Source organism: Ictalurus furcatus, chromosome 1 (genome assembly GCF_023375685.1).
Source record: "Ictalurus furcatus strain D&B chromosome 1, Billie_1.0, whole genome shotgun sequence".
Taxonomy (NCBI): domain Eukaryota; kingdom Metazoa; phylum Chordata; class Actinopteri; order Siluriformes; family Ictaluridae; genus Ictalurus; species Ictalurus furcatus.
In genome coordinates this window covers 26,239,452-26,262,101 of record NC_071255.1, presented here as the reverse complement: position 1 = coordinate 26,262,101, position 22,650 = coordinate 26,239,452, and the positions used below count along the sequence as shown (strand labels likewise).

Genomic DNA, 22,650 nt, shown 5'->3' with positions numbered 1-22,650 from the left:
ATGGTACAACCTACCGTCAAATGGTCTTTTCAAAGTAAAGTCAAACGTTGCCATAAAATAGCTTAATGACAGTTCCACTGAACAAGATTAAAACCTTATTTTTGCACTTTTTATTATAAATCCTGATCTATTTTGTAGTAAACTCCAACAGGTTACTTCACCGGCTCTCACCTCAGCATCTCTGTGCTTGTATTGTAGCTGTCTGGTTAGTAACATTCGATCAGAAACAGAAAACATGCATCAATAAAATGTGATAAAGAAAGAAATGCATTCATAAAAAGCATTTATTACAATCAGTATAGTAAATATTATTACCTAATAGTCCATACACTTTAATAGTTGGTTAGCACTTCTCTTTCCTAGAAACACCCTTTCCTAATCTGATGTACACTTTGTTTTTGGCCCTTGAATGTCTCACAAACATGCTGATGTGGCTCTGGCAGAGTTCGACACCCCTGATATACGTAATCTAAGGGTAATAATAAATAAATAAATAAATATATATATATATATATATATATATATATATATATATATATATATATATATATATATATATATATATATATAAATTGTAATTTAACAAAGAAAAACACAGAATCATTGATACATAAATCATTAAGAAGAAGGACTCTTGGGTGGCGCATGTTTTCTACGATGGAAAAGTCTTCATGACATAGGACTTTGCATTTCCCTGTTTTTCAGTGATATGACAAACTGTGGTTTTTGTCTTATTAAAAAGGTGATAAAAAAAAGGAGATGCTTGTGAGGGAATGACTGTTTATAATGAAACTGTCTATGATGAAACCACAGACTTCCCAACAGATACCTTGGACAAACATGGCTGCTTCAGACTACACTCCCCAGACCACAGACACACTGCCTCCCTCTCAGTCACCCAGCTTCTAATTGAGCACACCTGGGCTCAAACACAAACACACACACACACACACACTCACACACACACACACACGCATGAGTGTGCACACACACAGGATGCTTTAAAAGGAGACTCAATCGTGTACACTGCAAAGTATACACTCAGTTACCCTTTGTCTCTGATGTTACCAAGCCTTTGTTGATTATTGCTTCTCTGGTTTTTGAAACTGTTTGTTTATTGTTTCTGATTTTCGCCCAGAATGCGCTAAAAATTAGTTTGTGTATTAATTAATCAACGTAAAAACATTAGTTTAATAAGTATTAATACATTATTATCAATGTAATCACATCTTTTGACTTAAAAATCTCTTGTCAATGTTGATGTTCTTGTTGTTGTTTTTTTGTAGAAAGAGCTACTTTTTCTCATGATAATTTCTTTTTTATTCCAGTGAAACATTCTAGGTTTGGTGACAGTCAGCCAGGCAGCTCTGTTGTCATGAATAAATCCGAATTAACATCAGAATGTCAGTTGTGTGCTTTTTAGATTATCCCATAGCAGTGAGCCCATTGATGGATTGATGGAATTCACTGCCATCATTGTAAAATGCCACAGAGCTTTTCTAATCCAGAGAGGTTCTTTGATGCTGTGAATGGATGAAATATTTTCTTCTTTTTTTTCTGAAATACAATCATATGGGGAATATTTAAGTGAGTAGTAAAATGTTCATTTATATATATATATATATATATATATATATATATATATATATACATATATACACACTTGCTACAATGTAAAGTAGTGAGTGTACAGCTTGTACAACAGTGTAAATTTGCTGTATCCTCTATCACCAGCATTGTTTTAAAATGTCATGCTTTAATTTGAATTAAATATATAAGGAAAAGCTCCTGCACCTTATTTCCTCTATAATGAACACATGACTGTATTCAGAGTTGTGTTAGACATGCATACTTACAGGCTAGTACTCCAGATGTAACTAATAATTTACACACTTCTAATACAGATGCATAGGAGTTGTGTGCAGGACGGAGTTTTCTGCAAACAGAGGTGCTGTCTTTAAGGGCAGGGTAAGCTGAGCATGAACATGGAGAACTTTCCTGGTTTAAATACTGATGTAACTGTAAAGTCACTAACTTTCAATACAGCCCATATATTTAATAAATTTCAGTAAGGACCATAGCTCAATAGTGAATATCCCTAGCTTGATTAGTTAAATATACTTACATGCCATATTTCAAGCTCAAATTAAGTTTCATTCTCCAAATTATAGCAATCCATATGGTTTAATTATTCCATAGTAAATCAGCTTTCAAGAAACAGCATGCAAGTATGACTACAATTTACAACCCAGCATTTGTTTAACATATGTCTTCTTGTGTCAAGCAAATAATTAAAATTGTGTGCTTTTAAACACATACTGTATTAGTCAATTATTAGCGTAAAATAAATTTAACTGAAGACTGAAGACTTTGTCAAATATTTAATTATTACTATGATTTTTCAAATGAAATTGGATGAAATGTCCAGGGTAACATGCATAGCCTATGAGCTGAATAGTCAAAGTAAATTAAAAAGATAATGAAAAATGCACAGAGAAACATTACGTTTTAGGCATTTTCAACTTGTATTAAACAAATGTGTCAAAAGGCAATAAAGTAGATGCTGGAAGGTGCGGTGACATGTAAACAGTCTTTCACTAGCATGAAGATGATTATGAGCACATTTCTGCTACTCTGTTGACTTGAGAGTGGCACATAATGAAATATCCCTCTGTCTTTATGAAGTTCCTTTTAAGTTGTCTCCATTTTCCAGGTAGAAACTGCAGTCTTACAGAGAGGGAATGCATTATGAATAGAAGGCTTCTGCCTCTCCTTATTACTTGCAACATCTTACTGCTTTAGTGAAGCTTCAGTGCTTGTGAGTCAAATCAATCTCCACTTTTCTTTATTAGCATGAAAGGGTTTCTCGCACCTTGCACTCTCCAAAAAGATGCATCGCAGAAGCATCCATTTGTAGCTCCAGTGGCCACATTACTTTTTAAAATCTAAGTGTGGTACAGATGCCATTATTTGTAATTGACTTTATAGTCTGCTTTCTTATTTTTATTTTCCAAGAATACACTCTTTGAATTCTTTTTCAGATTGAAGAGGTGGCAAATGAACATAAATGTGTGTAGCAATCAAGGTGACTGACATCACTGTTCTGTTGAATTGAACAAAACAACATGAAGAAATCTTTTGTTTATTCAAATAAAAAGATGAGAATCAGTAGCAAGCAACAGCAGTCAGAAAAAAAGGGGTATGACACAACAATGTGAAATTTTTATATATTTATTAGTACATAGCTGTTACAAGGGTTGGGAGGGTTGCTTTAAAAATGTATTTCATTACAGTTACAAATTGCTTCATAAAAAATGTAAACAGTAACGTAGTCCAAGTATCAAAATATGAAAGTAATAGCATTCAAAACAGTGTTGCTGTGAATGCAGACTTTAATACACTGAAAAAGACAAACTATTAGCAACACATAAATATATATAAGTAAAATTGGTTTCACTCTGCTCACGTTTTACATTTTTTCCTACATTCTTTTGAATGTGCATGGAATAAAAAAAATATCAGATGCCACGAGTGTACCTTCTGCCATTACTTACACATTTGAATGGCCATGTAATAAGTTGCAATGTGATAACATGAAATTTAAAATGACCTTATACGGCCATGGGTATTGTTTTGATTCAGGACAGCTGTCATTTGCTGCCAAATGTGGAAAATTGTGAAAATTGTGGATGTATGGTTACCCTAACAAAAGCATTTCAGAGAACAATTTGTTCATTTCTACCAAATTAACTTCTTGCAAAATTCTCTGCAAGAGAGAACCAGAACTACAATGGCAAGAAAAAGTATGTGAACCTTTTGGAATTTCATGCTTTTCTGAATAAATTTGTCATAAAATGTGATCTGATCTTCATCTAAGTCAAGGGTATTGACAAATATAATGTGTCTAAAATAATAACAAAAAAAAATTCTGATCCCTCATGTCTTTATTGAGAACAACCAAAAAAACCTTATAGTGCTTGTGGAAAAAGTATGTGAACCCTTGAGTTAATGACCTCAAAAAAGCTAATTGGAGTCTTGTTAAGAAAATGAGTTTGGAGGTGTGGACTACAGCTACTTTGACTGATAAAAACCCCTCAAACTTTTGGAGTTTGCTCTGCACAAGAAGCACACGCTTATGTGAGCCATGCCTCTCCAAAAAGAGCTTTCAGAGGATCTACGATCAAGAATTGTTGATTTACATAAAGCTGGCAAGGGTTACAAAGTGATTTCAAAGACTTTAGAAATTCACCAGTCTACAGTTTGGCAAACATTCTACAAATGGAGACACTTTGGGACTTTTGCTACTCTACCAAGAAGTGGGCGCAAAGTCAAATGACACCAAGAGCACAACGAAGACTCATCAATGAGGTAAAGAAACAACCCCGAATGACAGCCGAAGATTTGAAGGCATCATTGGAACTGGCTAACATCTCTGTTTATGAGTGTACAATACGTAAAACATTGAACAAGCAGGGTATCTACAGCAGGACACCACAAAGGAAGCCACTGCTTACTCAAAAGAACATTGCTGCATGCCTGAAGTTTGCAAAAGAGCACATTGACACTCCACAGCAGTACTGGCAAAATGTTTTGTGGACTGATGAAACTAAGATTGAACTATTTGGAAAAACCACACAGCACTACATCTGGCGTAGAAAGGGTATGCCATATCATCATGAAAACATCATCCCAACTGTAAAGAATGGTGGAGGAAACCTCATGATTTGGGCCTGCTCTGCTGCATCAGGGTCTGCCCAGCTTGCAATCATTGAAGGGAAGATGAATTCCCAAGTATATCAGACAATTCTTCAGGATAATGTGAGAATGTCTGTACGTCAGCTGAAACTGTGTAGAAGTTGGTTGATGCAACAGGACAACGACCCAAAACACTGGAGCAAGTCCACAACAAAATGGCTTCAGAAAAACAAAATCCACCTTTTGGAGTGGTCAAGTCAGAGCCCAGACCTCAACCCAATAGAGATGCTATGGAATAATGATAATGAGTCTTTATTGGTCACATATACAGTAGAGCACAGTGAAATTGTGTTCATCGCATACTCGCCTGTCAGGAAGCAAGGGTCAGAGAGCAGGGTCAGCCATGATACGGCGCACCTGGAGCAGAGAGGGTTAAGGGCCTTGCTCAAGGGCCCAACAGTGGCAACTTGGAAGTGCTGGCGCTTGAACCTCCGACTTGACTTGAATGACTTGAAGAGAGCCATACACATGAGACGTCCAAAGAATATGACAGAGTTAAAGCAGTTCTGCCAGGAAGAATGGGCTAAATTTCCTCCTGAACGATGTGCAGGTCTGATCCACAGCTACAGGAAGCGCCTGGTTGAGACTATTGCTGCCAAGGTGGGGTCAACCAGTTATTAATTGTAAGGGTTCACTTACTTTTTCCACTGCCATTTTGAATGTTGAATGAGTGTGTTTAATAAAGACATGAGGGATCAGAAATTTTTTGTGTTATTATTTTAGACACATTATATTTGTCAATACCCTTGACTTAGATGAAGATCAGATCACATTTTATGACAAATTTATTCAGAAAAGCATGAAATTCCAAAAGGTTCACATACTTTTTCTTGCCATTGTATAATCAAGCAGCTGTCTATATTGTGTTATGTCAAAAGATTAATTTCTTTGGTTTTAAATTAAAAAAAAAATTGTAATCCTGATAGTATTTTTTTTTTTACAAAATGTACCTGTTATCTGATTACTTTGTTTTTCGATGTAACTGTAACAGATTACAGTTACCAGTTTTTTGTATCCTGATTATGTAGTACTATTACATGTATTCCGTTAATCCCCAAGCCTGACTGTTACGTATGACATATGAAATAATATCATCATAATAATAATCTTCACTTTGATAAGGTATGGTCTGGCATTGTTGCTGAATGTCCTTTGATTAAACGACCCATTGTTTGTCTTGTGAAATGACTGCACACTCCTCCAATATTGTGTCTCAAATGAATGAGTGGCTGATGGGTTGGCTATTATGGCTGTGGAGCTAAGCACTATTGTTGATTTATTTTTAATGGCTTTTCCAATTATGAAAGCAACAATATCCATTAGAAGTTATTGTTGACGTATGCTGGTGCAATTGGAGTGCCGTTTTGTAGTTAGCTTTGTCATCACTTTGATTATCTCTGACTAGTCTGCTGCTATGAATCAAGAACTCTAGATCAATATTCAGATGAATTCAGACAGCCAAATAAAGCACGTGGACAACAGTGGTCATGAATTATTTCATTTTATTTCTTTCTCTGCTTGGGAAATACAGTATATTCACTTTGGAATGATGGAAACAGGTAACCAGTGGAGTTGATAGATGATGTAAACTGATCATTTGGTGTATGTGAGAGCTCGAACTGCTGCATAAGTCATACTCTGGCAATAGTCAAGATGTAAAAAAAAAATAATAATAATAAAATTTTCTAGGATAAAGAACATTTTAAGAAAAAGTAAATCAACATTAAAACTCAGCTTTGAGTGACTAGGAATACAAATGCACAGATTCATTCAGTCATTCATTATTCTTTAGTAACTGCTTTATCTTGGTCAGGAGTCTATACTGGGAACAAGAGGTGTGAGATGGGAATACACCTTGGATACCCTCATTGCAGGACATCACACACACAAAAACACACACGTTTTGTGAGGCATGATTTTGGGGGGTGGGAGGAAACCATAGTACCCCATATGGAGAAAACGTCTGGGTTATGCACGTAACCCTGTTCCCTGAGAAGAGAATGAGACGTTGTATGAGCTTCACACTGTGGGAAATGCCCTCAGGCATGAGTGGTATCTGAAGTCTGTGTGAAATCATGCCTATTTATAGGCCTGCCGTGGTCAGGTGACGTTGCATTTTCCGTGTCGCATGATTATAAAATAGCACCTGTAAACCACATCGTCATCTCTATTATCTGAAATGAAGATGCAATAAACAGTCATGCCCCAGTATGACAAAGCTACGCAATCTTATTCCCTTCTCAGAGAACAGGGTTACATGCATAACCCAGACGTTCCCTTTCAAAGGGAACTCGTTGGGAACATTGCGTGAGCTTCATGCTGTGGGAACGAGTATATCCACTCAGGGGTGTACTCACTTTTGTTGCCAGCGGTTTAGACATTAATGGCTGTGTGTTGAGTTATTTTGAGGGGACAGAAAATTTACACTGTTATACAAGCTGTACACTCACTACTTTACATTGTAGCAAAGTGTCATTTCTTCAGTGTTGTCACATGAAAAGATATAATCAAATATTTACAAAAATGTGACGGGTGTACTCACTTTTGTGAGATACTGTATGTTTTGAGTGTTTAATTAGACCAATTAAGAAATACTTTCTGTGGTTTAAGTGTGTCAGTCTTAGCTTGTTAAGTCATGTCATTAATTTGGTCAGCTGAGAACTATCCTGGAAATGTATGGATAAAATGTATATAATAATATATATATAATATATATTAATCTATTATTACAATTATTATTAGTATTACAGGCTATAACAACAAAAAAAAAACACTCATACTGTATATATTTAGTTAAATATGGTTCTAATATAATCTCCTTTTCCATCTCTCCAATCATATTCTGCTTGCAGGTGATCAGTTGGCTTTTTATGATTTTTTGAATTTATTTTGTTTTCGCTTTTCACATTCTGTGTGATATATAATTATATTGGGCTTGTTTTGAGCTTGTTTTTGAAGCTGCAGTTGCTTATTTGTCTTGCAAGAGTTGGCAACACAGCTTCCTGGCCCGGACACATGGTTCTCGCTATGATGAGGGGCTGAATGTTGTAACCAACTGCCAGTCAATTAAATGGTATTGAACTTGAGTGACAACTCAAGCATTGGTTCCAGTCAGACAGAACACAGTTGGTCGGTAACTGAATCCAACAGTTTTACACAGCTCGTATAGCTTGTTAGTTTACCATCGGTAAATATTGTAAATAAATTATTTGTAAAATATATTTAATATTATTTTATATTATATTGTAAATAAAAAAATATAAAGTTATATAATTGATGTTATATAATTTGATTATTTTCATTCATATTTTATAAATTTTTCTACCTCCATCAGCGAAACTGAGATAGTTAGCAGATTACCTGGCAAAAACTAATTTTGTTGATCTGGTTTTGTAAAAGACTTTTAAACAGAAGAACAGCCCAACAGATGAAAAAGATAAAACAGAAAAAAAGTGCTATACTTTACAAATACAATTGAACGGAATTTAATTGAATTGAACATGCACACACACACACACACACACACACACACACACACACACACACACACACACACACATATATATATATATATATATATATATATATATATATATATATATATATATATATATATATATATATAAACTTCTCAAAAATTGATCAGTGGAAACATGATCCACCTGAGCTCAATTTTGAGTGTCATGGCAAAGGCTGTGAATACTTATGTACATGTGCTTTTTTGTTTTTTATTTTTGATAAATTTGCAAAGATTTCAAACAAACTTATTTCACACTGTCATTATGGGGTATTGTTTGTAGAATTTTGAGGAAAATAATGAATTTAATCCATTTTGGAATAAGGCTGTAACATAACAAAATGTGGAAAAAGTGAAGCGCTGTGAATACCTTCCGGATGCACTGTGTGTGTATATATATATATATATATATATATATATATATATATATATATATATATATATATATATATATATATATATATATGAATATGAGCAACACAAACTTGTGCTTCCTCTATTTTAAAAACAATCAGAAGCATTAGTTTTGTAAATATTAATAGATAAAGTCTATACGCATAATCATCGGAAATGATTTGCAGGTACAGCTCTGTGCAAAGGTTTTAGGCACGTGCAAAGAAAGGTTGTAGAGCAAAGATACCTTCAAAATAATGAAATGAAATGTTTCTACATTAATATATATATATATATATATATATATATATATATATATATATATATATATATATATATATATATATATATATATATATATTGTAAAGAGCAGTAAACAGTACTAAATTAAGTAACAATATTTGGAATGACAAATAAATAAATAAATAAAAGTAGTAGTTTGTAGTACAATTACTGCAGTTTTATAAGGAAATTAGCTGGTAAGTTTTATTAAGCATCTTGCAGAACCAGCCACGTTTCTTCAGACTTTGACTGTCGCACTAGCTTTTATATTTGCAGCAAAACTCAGCAGCGTTCATTGTGTTTTTTTGTCTGAAAAGTGGTCTCTTATGTAATTTGCTACTTTTTTTAGTGACATACAAACATTTTTCTGTAACATTTAATTTTGTGCTAGAAAACTAATGTTTGGGAATCTAAAATGTGTTTTGTACTGACTCAATAATGTAGAAGTCATAAAAGAAAAAAACTATAACAAAGTTTGTGCTAAAAAAATAGGGTGCCTAAAATTTTGCTCAGTACTGTACATAGTAAAAAGAATGCCGGCCAAAAACAGATCCATGGGGACATGCCAAATAACTTAAGCAGTACATTAGTCTTTCTCAATACAGATGAAATATTCTGTCAGTGAAGTAAAATAAAAGTAAACTAGCAGAGAGCAGTGGTAGCAACACAGGTGTGTGTGTGTGTGTGTGTGTGTGTTTGAGAGAGAGAGAGAGAGAGAGAGAGAGAGAGAGAGAGAGAGAGAGAGCAGGTCTATTTGTGTGGGCATGTGTGTGGGGTGTGCCTAAGTAGGTGTTAAAAATAGGGGGAACATTAATCACTGACTAGAGCAGATACAGATTATTGTGGATGGGTAAGTCCAGGTCTCTTTGGAAGCACTCCAGTCAAGAGAGTGAGAAGGCAGGTTGTAAATCAGAGCCTGTCTATGGCTGTCACAGTAGATGGATCTGAGTGGTATTTGTCACAAAAGTAGACCTGGAGGCATGGGGGAGATCAGGAACCACAGAAAACAACCCTTAGAGAAGGAGAACTCCCCCAAGTGAAACTTTGTTTTAAGTGGCTTTAAGGACTCTTGATTTTTCTATGTTGTATAGCGCTTAAAATATTTGGGATCAAATTTTTAAAAGAAGGAAACGGGATGAACCGGCATTTGTACTATGCATGCATAATGGGTTTTTACAGAGTCATTTTAAGCATTTAAGGTTTTTAAAAACCCAGTCAAAAGATGTTTTCAGCTATTATTAAAGCTAACATTCCTTGGAACTGTTATAAATTTATCAAGAATTATATGAGCAAACTGTTGCCCTGCACAGTGAGGAAAATGCTGAGGGAGTTGCATGAATGAAGCCCTTTATTAGAGCTACTAAGAAAAAATGCATCACGTGGACTTTGCACAGCATCACTGGAAGTACAGTTGGAATGGTATTCTGTGGTTAGATGAGGCCAAAATCAAACCTTGGCTTATGAAAAATGGGCAGTGCATACAGGGAAAAGCATCCATACATATCACATATCCACATAGAATTGTCACATTTATTACTTTTTGGAGGTCACATCCTGATACTTGCACATATAAACTAGACACATTTTATTTAATATGCTCAATTTCTTTTTTTGGACTGTAAATTCTTACACTCTTTTTTGTTCTCTGAGTTTATAGGGCTGCATCGTATGGGATCTAATCAAGCCACCAGAGGTGAAAATTTTCAAAGCAATCTTGTTGATTTCACCTGATGAGCAAACACATGCAGAGCATAATTGCATAGCAGATGCACGAGAGTGGTGATTTCCATATAATTGAATCCAGATTACATTTAATTAGTCATCTTATCTGGCATGAGCTCAAGCACTGAAAACACAAGACTCTACAAACTATTTTTTTTAAAAAAAAAACAAAAAAAACTGCACTACAATAAATAAATAAATAAATAAATAAATAAATAAATAAAAAACAAAAATATAACATCTGTAAATTATACAAAATTTCACTAATATGATGTAAAATATATTGATATAAAAAGCTAAATTATTTGTACTGAAATCTGTAATTTTTTCTTTAGTTATTTGGTGTGAAAGAACACGATCAATATACTGAAGAGAAAATAAAAATGAATTAATGAATGAAAATATTTTTGGTGTAAAAAAATACAAAAATGTAATATAATATTTAATATAATATGAGGATAAGTCAAATGAAAACCTTAAAAGTGCAACAAAAAATGTGACTTTTTTCCTCCCAGAGGAATCAGCACTATAAAATAATACACTTTTGTAACATGTAAAGGAAATTTGTATTTGTATTTGTATTTGTATTTGTATTTGTATACAAATTTTGTAACCATTCATAAAAGAAAACTTCAGATTTTAAACATATCACCTAAATATAAATACATTATGAACAATTGTATTTTTAACTGTTAATAATATTACAACTTATAATTGATCACTAGAAGTAGGAAACAATTAACAGTTAGTGAACTATGTTTTACTTGCTGATAAGTAGTTTATTATCAAATAAGATGCTATTCAAAACGCCAAGGAGCTTTATGATAAGCTCTAGGCCATTAATACACACTAGAATTCCCCAAGCATCGAACCCTATCCTTATGTGTGAATGAATCTAGATTTTAGGTACAACAGATTTTATTTTTGATTTATGTAAGTGATACTGTACAGGTGACAGGTACACTATATGGCCAAAAGGTTTTGTACACCTAACCATCACGCCCATATGTGTTCCTCACCAAATTGTTGCAAATTTGGAAGTGCACAATTGTATAGAAAAAAAAATTGTATGATGTAGCTTTTCAATTTCCCTTCACTGGAACTAAGCGGCCCAAACATGTTCCATCATGATAATGCCCCTGTCCACAAACTGAGGTCCATGAACACATGATTTGTCAAGGATGGAGTGAACCTCAACTTCACTGAACACCTTTGGGATGATTTGGAATGCTGACTGCTTCCCAGGCCTCCTCACCCAACATCAGTACCTAACCTCACTATTGCTCTCATGTCTAAATGGGCAAATACTCATAGCCACACACCAAAATCCAGAGGAATGCCTTCCCAGATGAGTGGAGGTTATTATAAGAGCAAAGAGGATTAAATCTGGAATGGGATGTTCAACAAGCACATATTGGTGTAATGGTCAGGCATGGAAACCATTTGTGTATACATACATGTTTGTGTATGTGTATGTGTATACATACGTTTGTCCTGAATGAATGGTAAAACAACTTGAATGGGTTTTCACACACAAAAAAATTGCTTTTTAAATTTATGATTTGAAAAGCTCCTTGTGTCTCATTGTTCATGGGGAAGTATCGTTTGCATTCTGTAACGTGCCAAGCCGTTGATCCTCATTCTTTTGTTTCATGGTTTTGATCCTGTTCTCGTTCTTGTTTCTCGATTCTTGTCTCAGCTTGGTTTGTCCTGTTTGCCATTCGCCTGACCATTTGCCTGTTTTTGACCATGCTTTTGATTCACGTTTTGGATTTGTCTGCCTGCCTCTCTTCAATAAAGCTCTTATCTGCACTTGCATCCATCTCAATACTCCATTACATGACACAGACAAAAAATGACTTTATTTATTATTAAGGGTAATTTTAGTGATGGATCCAAATGTTCACATTTACCTATGTAAAACCCAATTCAAGTGTTTTATACTGAGCAATTGGACAAGTTTAAAAAAGGCACTAAAAGCTTTAAATTGTAGATAACTACCAATTACCAATTGCTATTAAATGCTGTAATTGTTAGAAGTTAGGGTCATTTAGCAATCAGAACTCTCTGAAGACTTTTTTTTGTATGTAGTTGATAAAACTCTCCCTTCCAGATGCATTTTTGCTAAATTTTACACAGATAAAGTCAGTGAAATGGGTCAGAAATGGCCGAATATGTCAATACTATAATACAGCCTCTTTGTATGTTTCCAAATTTTATCCATACATTTCCAGGATAGTTCTCAGCTGACCAAATTAATGACATGACTTAATAAGCTAAGACTGACACACTTAAACCACAGCAAGTATTTCTTAATTGGTCTAATTAAACACTCAAAACATACAGTATCTCACAAAAGTGAGTACACCCGTTACATTTTTGTAAATATTTGATTATACCTTTTCATGTGACAACACTGAAGAAATGACACTTTGCTACAATGTAAAGTAGTGAGTGTACAGCTTGTGTAACAGTGTAAATTTGCTGTCCCCTCAAAATAACTCAACACACCGCCATTAATGTCTAAACCGCTGGCAACAAAAGTGAGTACACCCCTAAGTGAAAATGTCCAAACTGACCTAAACTGAGTTCAAATTGACACATTTTGTTTGCAAAATGCTCTAATGCTTACAAAACTTTAAAAACATGCAAGATAAGCAAATATTTCTATTAATCATCATAAATTGTGCTCAAATAAATTATAAAATAAATAATATTCCTTCAATCAATCATTACACAATGGCCAACAAAATACAGTATGAACCTGCAACCTTCATTTGTGCTGTATGCCTGTGCCATATGTTGAATTTTACAGTACATAATCATAGTGTGTGCCAAAAAAAGGCAAGCAAGCATATCACAGCAGAAACAGTATTATTTTCTCCAAATGTGAATCCCCCCACCTGAGATATCAAACCCTACTGCACTCTACACTTTTTACTTAATTTTTAGATGCCCTGTTGAAATACTGTAAAAAAAATAAATAAATAAAAAAATAAAAATAAAGCAACATTTTCCAAGGGTTTTCCCCCATTCATTTTATTCTTGTGTGTCTTTCTGTGCCCATCAACTGTTATTTACATGCAAGACCTAAAACAAATTCAGACATTCATTATGGTACAGTTATTGTTTTGCACTGTTTATGGTATTACGTAACCAAAGAATGAAAAAACTAAAAATTTCACCCAAAATCAGAAAAAAATCACATTTAGTCCATTTGTTCATTTAATCCATTTGATGATTAGGCCACAGGTTCTCATCGCATTTGATGCTTTCCCTTGCAATACACACACACAAAAAAATCCTTGCTCCTCTGCACCTATTGCCAGGCAACCAGCATTCATTGCCTCTATAGAGACATCTGATCATATGGTTGGTTATCATACATCTTCCATCTCCAAGCAGTGAACTCCTCAATCGTGTTCAGAAAATGAGAGTATGCAGGGAGGAATTGTATCATCACATGGAGGTGTGCTGCAAACTATTCATCCACAGGGCGAGAATGGTGGAATGCACGGTCCCAAATGGTAAAATACAGAGTCATCTACAGTCCTCTATTTTCAGGTGGAACCAGTCTTTCATTCAGTGCATGCAGAAATATGATGAAACGCTCTCTATTGTATGGGCCAACAGTTGATATATGGCGAAGGACACCATCATTGGAGATGGCAGATATTGGTGTCTCTCTGCCTTGGCCTCTCTTTACAAATATGTGCCTCTGGACTCTTTGATCCATGCTTACAAATAGGAAATCAAAGGTGGCATGGCTGTAGATAGATAAGAATTGATTGCTGATTGAATAATTGTGCAAAGGATTTTCACACACGTGCATTTGAGAATCATAATTATGCAAGTAATGGCTATTAGCTGTCAATAAAGCTTCTCTTTTGTTTGACACAATTAATGCAATTGAGAGTTTGGTTTTTGGATGAGATGTGTGTTAACTTTTACTAAAAAAAGGTGTGAAAAATGTTTGAAACCAATGAAAAAGTGTTAATACATTTGCAAGAAAAGACTTTTGCTGTGGGCGCACGGTGGCTTTGTGGTTAGCACGTTTGCCTCACACCTCCAGGGTTGGGGGTTCAACTGTGTGTGTGGAGTTTACATGTTCTTCTCGTGCTGCAGGGGTTTCCTCCGGGAAACTCAGGTTTCCTCCCCCAGTCCAAAGACATGCATGGTAGGTTGGTTGGCATGTCCAAAGTGTCCACAGTGTATGAATGGATGTGTGAATGTGTGTGTGCCCTGCAATGGATTGTCACTCTGTCCAGGGTGTACCCTGCCTTGTGCCCCATGCTCCCTTGGATAGGCTCCAAGTTCCCCGTGACCCAGTAGGATAAGCAGATGGAAATGGATGGATGGATGGATGGATAGATGGACTTCCTGTCCATATTGCTGTTCTATGAAGATGATGATGATGACCAAGTGGATCCCAATTTCATTAAGCATGTCTTAGCAAATCAAGAAAAGACTGTAAATAACTGTGCTCACCAGAATACCACAAAATAATTCAGGCCATGTAAAACTCAACAGCAAAGGGTTCAGAGATGCATCAAGCAGAACAGTCATTTGTACAAACACTTAGCAGTTAGATCTTGTCCAACCAAGCGAAGAGGAAACTGTGAAAACAGATGTCCTCATGAATTAATAAGTCGAGTATGAAAAATTGCCTTATAAAATATGCTGGAGGGGAAATGTTCATTTAATTATTACTTTCATATCATTCAGTGACTTTAACCCTCCCATGTGTGTGTGTGTGTGTGTGTGTGTGTGTGTGTGTGTGTGCATTCAACAGGCTTTCGTTCCGACTTGCAAATGCATAGTCACAAAGGCTGAGTTAGCTGTCACAGGATCATACAAGCAATATAAACAAATGAGTATTATTGTTCATAACAGATTTTGTTGGGATATTAAACAAGTTAGCATAACAATAGCACCTAATCAATCATAAATATTATTATAATGCACAATTGAAGCTCATTAAACTACTATTTCGACTAGACTGCTCAAATTAACCTTAACCTTGTAGAGTACTATATGAAAATTCCATTGCATATTTCATAATTTCTTCATTCATTCTTTGATTTGTTGTTGAGAAAGCAGATAAAATAAATTTAGGCCGGACATTAGGCAGTCTGGCAATGAAAAAAAAGTAATGCAATGTTTATGTTTTTATGCAAGAGTGCATAAACTATATTCTTTAAATATAATAATAACTCATTTTTTAAAACCCGTATTTACGATAGGCTAAATCAGCACACTGCTGTGCTGTTCAGATTGGACTCCTGCTCACAGAGTGTAAATAACTCCAAGGCCACTCCAGTCATCCTTTCTGCCTCCTCTAATCACACAAGTAAGCAACTCTAGAGCTCAATATTCTCCTGATGATGGTCTGCCTCTGTTAGTTTATTGACTTATTTACATATGTTTGGGGGCACAAATGCACTGAGATGCACTTGTCAAGAACAAAAAACGAATAGGCAGTGTATACCACATTACAAACGATTATAGACATTTTATTAGAAATATGACACATTCATCTTGTGCTCTGAAAACTGTACATTAACAAAAAAGACCCAGTGAACTAAAAAAAGAGAGAGTGGGGAGGAGATGGTGGGAACAGGAAGTTTAGACAAGTACAGATCTTCTTGAGTGACAGTCAGTGATATTAAAACACACACTGTTACATAAAGTTACAGAACACTCATATAGTCCAGTAACCTGACAAGATTTGGGGATTGTGTAATGATTTTTATAATAAGAATAACAATATTCCCCAAGCACAGTAAGAAAGATATTTATAGGCTAAAATTCATTGTGTAGAACTCTTTTGGAAATAATTACAATGCTGTACAATACAACAGGGCTCTGAAGAGTGAGCCTTGTGCTTTCTCTGTGTGCAACCATCGTTATGTCATCACATAAACTCTCTGCAAATTCATATACTCTTCATATCTAATTATAAGATACATTAAACGTATATTGTATATTCGTTCCCCTGACCTTCAAAACATTCTCTGAGTACTTTCATTTCACTTTCTCTTGCTTACGGTGATTGACACCTTTAAGAGTTCTGACAAGCTTGTCAGGGCATCACCATAAAGTGAAGAGCATCATGCTTACATGCCATGGGCACAGCACAGATGGGTATTATGTTCTCATCCACCATGACATGTCCTTTCTGTTCACATCTGGACTGAAAAATCCACCAACAGGATTGAATGAGTCAGTCAATGAGATGCTGCAGTAAAACTGCAGACTTGCACAGATGTTTCTAAAGAATCCATGGATGGTTGGCATGTATTGGATGGTTCACTGGTTCATTTGGAGATAGGAGTGGCACTGACACAGGCGCTTTAGGTTGAGGAGGGTTGTGTGGTCAAATCTCTCATTTTGTGATAGTGGGGAGAGTATGGGCAGTTGTTCCTCTCATTAACAGTCATGTTCTGATGGCTTTGGGCTTTATATTTGGGTAATGGAGACCTTACCATCATGCCACCCATCATAGCCAAAGCAGCACAGAATCTTTTGTGGCACATGAGCAATAATAATAATAATAATAATAATAATAATAAAATATTACATTCATGATGACAGTTAAAGGATATGGACTGCCCATGAGGTTTTCTGGCTTTCATACCATTTGTTTTGCAAGATACCTTTGCTAAAAGGCTCCTTGTGGTTAATAATCCAAACATCCTTTATCCATAATGGTCTGAAATAGGTGTGTGTGTGAGTTCAAAAAAATGTAAGAAACTGAAGGCCACACATTCAGGATCCTCCATCCAACCACCTGAATTTCTGTTTCTCTTTTCCCATTTTGTTCCCATAGAAACACCCCAAAATGCCAACACTGCACTCACCCAGTCTCAACAGTCTGAGCAATGCCAAGCCATTTACACAACAACATGTTCAGGCCACTTTTTTCCCCAAGTATTATGATTGACATTCCAGCATCAAAATAAAACAAATTATACACCACAAAATTGCCCTGTTTCATCGCTCTTTCACATCTCACTCTCCCTGTATGTCTCTCTCTTTTTCCCTGCCAGTGGAGTTTTTTCCCTACACCTCTGTGTGGAGCTGTAGGCTGCTCAGACTTCAGTCTGCAGGTCCATGATCTCCTGGCCCACCAGTGGTATGGTGGCGCTGGTCTTCTCCCACTCCACAGCCTGCAGCTCCAGAGGAGAAGCCTGTAATGGCTCCAGCTCCTTCCGCACCCATGATGGGGGAGAGTGAGTCTTCCTGATGCCCTCCCATGCCCGCTTGCTGGGTGTCTGCTGCTTATCCTGTTCAAGGAACAAACAAAAAGGGAACATATTTGTAACAATGTTGTGCATGGCAGGGTTGCAAGGAGAAAGCCACTGCTCTCCAAAAAGAACATTCCTGCCCTTCTGCAGTTTGCTAAAGGTCATGTGGACAAGCCAGAAGGCTAATGGGAAAATGTTTTGTGGATGAATGAGACCAAAATAGAATTTGTGGTTTAAACGAGAAGCATTATGTTTGGAAAAAGGAAAAACACTGCATTCCAGCATAAGAACTTTATCCCATCTGTGAAACATAATGGTGGTAGTATCATGGATGGGCCTGTTTTGCTGCATCTGGGTTGGGACGGCTTGCCATCATCGATGGAACAATGAATTCTGAATTATTCCAGCGAATTCTAAAAGAAAATGTCAGGACATCTGTCCATGAACTGAATCTCAAGAGAAAGTGGGTCATGCAGCAAGACAATGACCCTAAGCACACAAGTCATTCTACCAAAGAACGATTAAAGAAGAATAAAGTTAATGTTTTGGAATGGCCTAGTCAAAGTCCTGAACTTAATCCAGTATAAATGTTCTGGAAGGGCCTGAAGCAAGCAGTTCATGTGAGGAAACCCACCAACATCCCGGAGATGAGGCTGTTCTGTACTGAGGAATGGGCTAAAATTCCTCCAAGCCAATGAGCAGGATTGATCAACAGTTACCGGAAACGTTTAGTTGCAGTTATTGCTGCAGAAGAGGGTCACACCAGATACTGAAAGCAAAAGTTTTTTTTGCCACTCACAGATATAGATATAATATTGGATCATTTTCCTCAATAAATAAATGACAAATTATATTATTTTTGTATGATTTGTTGCAAAGAGATTTGATCTCTTTATCTAGTTTTAGGACTTGTGTGAAATGATGCAGTAGTTTATATTTATGCATAAATATAGACAATTCTAAAGGGTTCACAAACTTTCAAGCACCACTGTGTGTGTGTGTGTGTGTGTGTGTGTGCGTGTGTGTGTGAGAGAGAGAGAGAGAGAGAGAGAGAGAGAGAGAGAGAGACAGAGTGACTGAAAGTGTGGCTGACTGACAGAATGACTGACTGACTGACAGAGTGAATGACTGACTCCCCAACTGACTGAGTGATCAACTGACTGACTAAGTGACTGACAGAGTGACTGGCTGTCTGACAGAGTGACAGAGAAACTGACTGACTGACTGATTGAGTGACTGGCTGACTGACAGAGTGACTGACTGACTGAGTTACTGACTGATCGAGTGAGCTCCTGACTGACTGACTGAATGACTGGCTGACTCACCAACTGCCTGAATAAGTGACTGACTGACTGAGTGACTGGCTGACTGACAGAGTGACTGACTGACTCACCAACTGACTGACTAAGTGTCTGACAGAGTGACTGACTGATTGAGTGACTGGCTGACTGAGTTACTGACTGATCGAGTGACTTCCTGACTGAGTGACTGGCTGACTGACAGAGTGACAGAGAAATTGACTGACTTGACTGATTGAGTGACTGACTGACTGACTGACTGATTGAGTGACTTCCTGACTGGCTGACTGATTGCGTGACTGACTAACAGAGTGACTGACTGAGTGACAGAGTGACTGATAGAATGACTGACTGACTCATTGAGTGACTTCCTGACTGACAGAGTGACTGACTGACTCAATGAGTGACTGAGTGAGTGAGTGGCTGACTGGCGGAGTGACTGACTAAGTGACTAACTGATGGACTGAGTGTGTGGCTGACTGACAGAGTGATCAACTGACTGACTGAGTGACTGACTGACTGATTGAGTGACTGACTAAGTGACTCAATGAGTGACTAAGTGAGTGGCTGACTGACAGAGTGACTGACTGAGTGACTCACTGATGGACTGAGTGAGTGAGTAGCTGACAGACTACAGATGTGGCCTTTTTGGCCAAATGTGCATTTTTTCATGTGGTTTCACACGAACTGACACGTGTGTTCACGCGGCACCCTGCAGGCACGCTTCTTTAGAATTTAAATTAATTTGCTGTGCTTCACACAATAACCACCAGGTGGCGCATAAAACAATATACTGTAGCTGAACACATAGTACACTAAAAAAACGGAAGGTGTGGTCAGTAAGATTTAAGAAAAAATATTACGTATGGTTTTGTCCTACTGGTCTTGTCTTTCCTGCGCCTGCAGCATGTGCGTGATAACACGTGATACCGCATGAAATCGCAGAATCCTTTTTTCTTTGATGTGCATTTTCAATGACTACATCTGTAAATGGTAGAATGAGTGAGTGAGTGACTGACTGACTGACAGACTCAATGGCAGAATGATTGAGTGAGTGAATGAGTGAGTGACTATCTGAATGTATGGGTGACTGAGTGAGTAACAAACTGAGTGAGTGAATGAATGACTGCCTAACTCTGAGTGAGTGAGTGACAGTAAGGGACTGAGAGTGACAAGTATTATTTTTGTGAGTGACTGAGCGAGGAGTGAGTGACTGAGTAAGTGAAGGACTAAGTGAGTTAGTGCCTGAATGACTGAATGAGTGACGGAGTGACTGAATGAGTGTCTGAATGAGTGACTGAGTAATTGATTGAGTGACTGATTTAAAGTCAGAGCCCTGAAGTGCTTTGCATTTAAAAAGTGTTCCAATTTATAGTAGAAATGTTAAATGGACAGCATAATCAAATAATCAAATCAAGAGAGAGGGAAAAAAAGGGTGAAAGAAAATGTACAGCAGCTTAAACATCAAATAAGTTAATTTATTTAAAAAATAAAATCCACCTCTCAAAAATGTCCCTTAACTTGAATGGAAGAGAATGCGGTACATGAAAAAAGCATTCACTTCCAGTAGCAGGTAATTTCACATCCACCTTGTCTGATTACATGCTGAGTTTAACCCTGTGAATCCATTAATCTTGGAAGCATGGCCCAATAGAAAGCATGTGGAGGGCTGAGATGACTTCTTTCTGGAAGACTCAACATGTAGGATCTGCTTATTTTTACCATTTGTCCTCAATAAGAAGCTTTATCTGCTTCTCGGTCACAATGTGTCTTATCACTCACAAACAACAAACTAGGTATCTGGCTAATGTTTGCTGCTCATTGAAGCAGTTTTTCTCTCCAGAAACACATCACACCAGGAATGCTGATAATCGCCTGATATTTCTCCACCCTTGCAAAGAAATTAGCAAGACGAGTGTGACTGAGAGGAAAAGGGAATTAAAAAAAAGAGATTGGCCAGGAAGCTTACGCTAAGGTTGGTCTTATCACTGCCTCCAGATGACACGCTCCACCTCTTCCCAGGCTTGCTGTCCACCGGTGGAGATTCTCTGTCTTTCTCAGCATGCTGCAATTTTCTGTTCAGGTCCTGGAACATGTCCTGGTGGCGTTTTCTCGTGTGCATGATCTTCTGTGCAAGAGTAAATAGGATAATGCAAATATCATCATGTACACAGTTCTCACATGAAAATGTATTCCTTTTCACAAGACTACAGATTAATGCTGCAGGTACCTCAAAATCCAACTCTGCATACCGTGATTTTCGTCTCTGCAATGAGTAAATACGAAAAACAATGTTAGGATCTTCAGTGTTACTGTTTTGTTTTGTTTGGTTTTTTTTTTTAGAAGAAAAGACCACAGAAGCATTAATGTTGGGGCAAAGTCTGTAGAGCATCTTTCACTGAGAACTTGGCATGAACATACAGCAAACAGCTTGTGACCTCATGGCCTTTCGTTAGCCTGTCTCAAAGTGTCTGTGGAGAGCTTGACCTTCTGCTTGAAGCTGCAACTTTGCACTGCATTCTGGGAACATGTTTGGCCTGAGGTCAAATAAATCACCCTGGGCTCTGTGGTCACTTTGCTGTCCACACTAGTTACTGGCTAACATTCAAAAACGTGAACAAGAACTGACCTTTGGAGAACACCTATAATGCTGAACAGGCTAATTTTGGGTGTCCGTGCCACTTCTATTTGTGAGCAATGCTTATGGAATGACATTTTTTTTGTTCTGCTATTTAATTCCTCCAGAAATGCTCAAAGGTGTCCATTAGGAAAATGGGACAACTATTATACACTAAAGACAGTGGAGAGAAAAGAAAGAATGAGAAAATAAATCAGACAAGATCTGAATTAAGGATCTTACAACAATTAAACAAGCCTCATGTTCACTTTGAACACCATGAGAGTTTTATGATGGTGTTCACTTTGAACACCATGAGAGTTTTATGATGGTGCCTTTTGGCATGTATAGTTAATATAGAGCAATTTAGAAAAACAAGCCTGTCACTGGTATCATGAATAATTCATGCTGCACATCCTCTCTTAATTAAGCTACACATAAACAGTGTTGCAGTAGCTAAGTTTCATCATCATACAGCCTGCAGGTAGGCTCATAGTGATACACAGAGTCTGATTAACACTCATTCACTTTTCTGCCTGGTTAAGCTAAAGGCCCCGATAACCTTCTAGTAACTAATGAAATGCTACAAGTAGTGAAATAATTTGGCATGACTGTTGATGTTTCATGCAATAGATGCAAATGAAGTGTATTCAAATCAGCTAAATCTTTATCAAGATTATGTTATACACTCCTTTATGGACTGAACACTCCACATGCTGCACTTAGTGTTAATAATATATATATAAAAAAAAATTATAACTATTTATAAATTTTAAGCTCTTTTAATATCAAATATGGAAAACGGAGAAGTGTATTTGT

The 22,650-nt window shown here is 36.6% G+C and overlaps 1 protein-coding gene across 1 annotated transcript in view; it reads right to left on the bottom strand.

Annotated features, from left to right (window-relative positions):
• Positions 1-17,696: 17,696 nt before the first annotated feature.
• Positions 17,697-22,650, bottom strand: part of adgrb1a (adhesion G protein-coupled receptor B1a) — a 90,271-nt gene continuing 85,317 nt past the window's right edge. The window contains exons 30-32 of the mRNA XM_053634500.1: positions 21,445-21,480; positions 21,184-21,342; positions 17,697-17,955 (exon numbers count right to left, since the gene is read on the bottom strand). Of these exons, the coding sequence (XP_053490475.1) occupies positions 17,761-17,955; positions 21,184-21,342; positions 21,445-21,480 (390 nt within the window). The 3' untranslated portion in view covers positions 17,697-17,760. The remainder of the gene's footprint in view (positions 17,956-21,183; positions 21,343-21,444; positions 21,481-22,650) is intronic.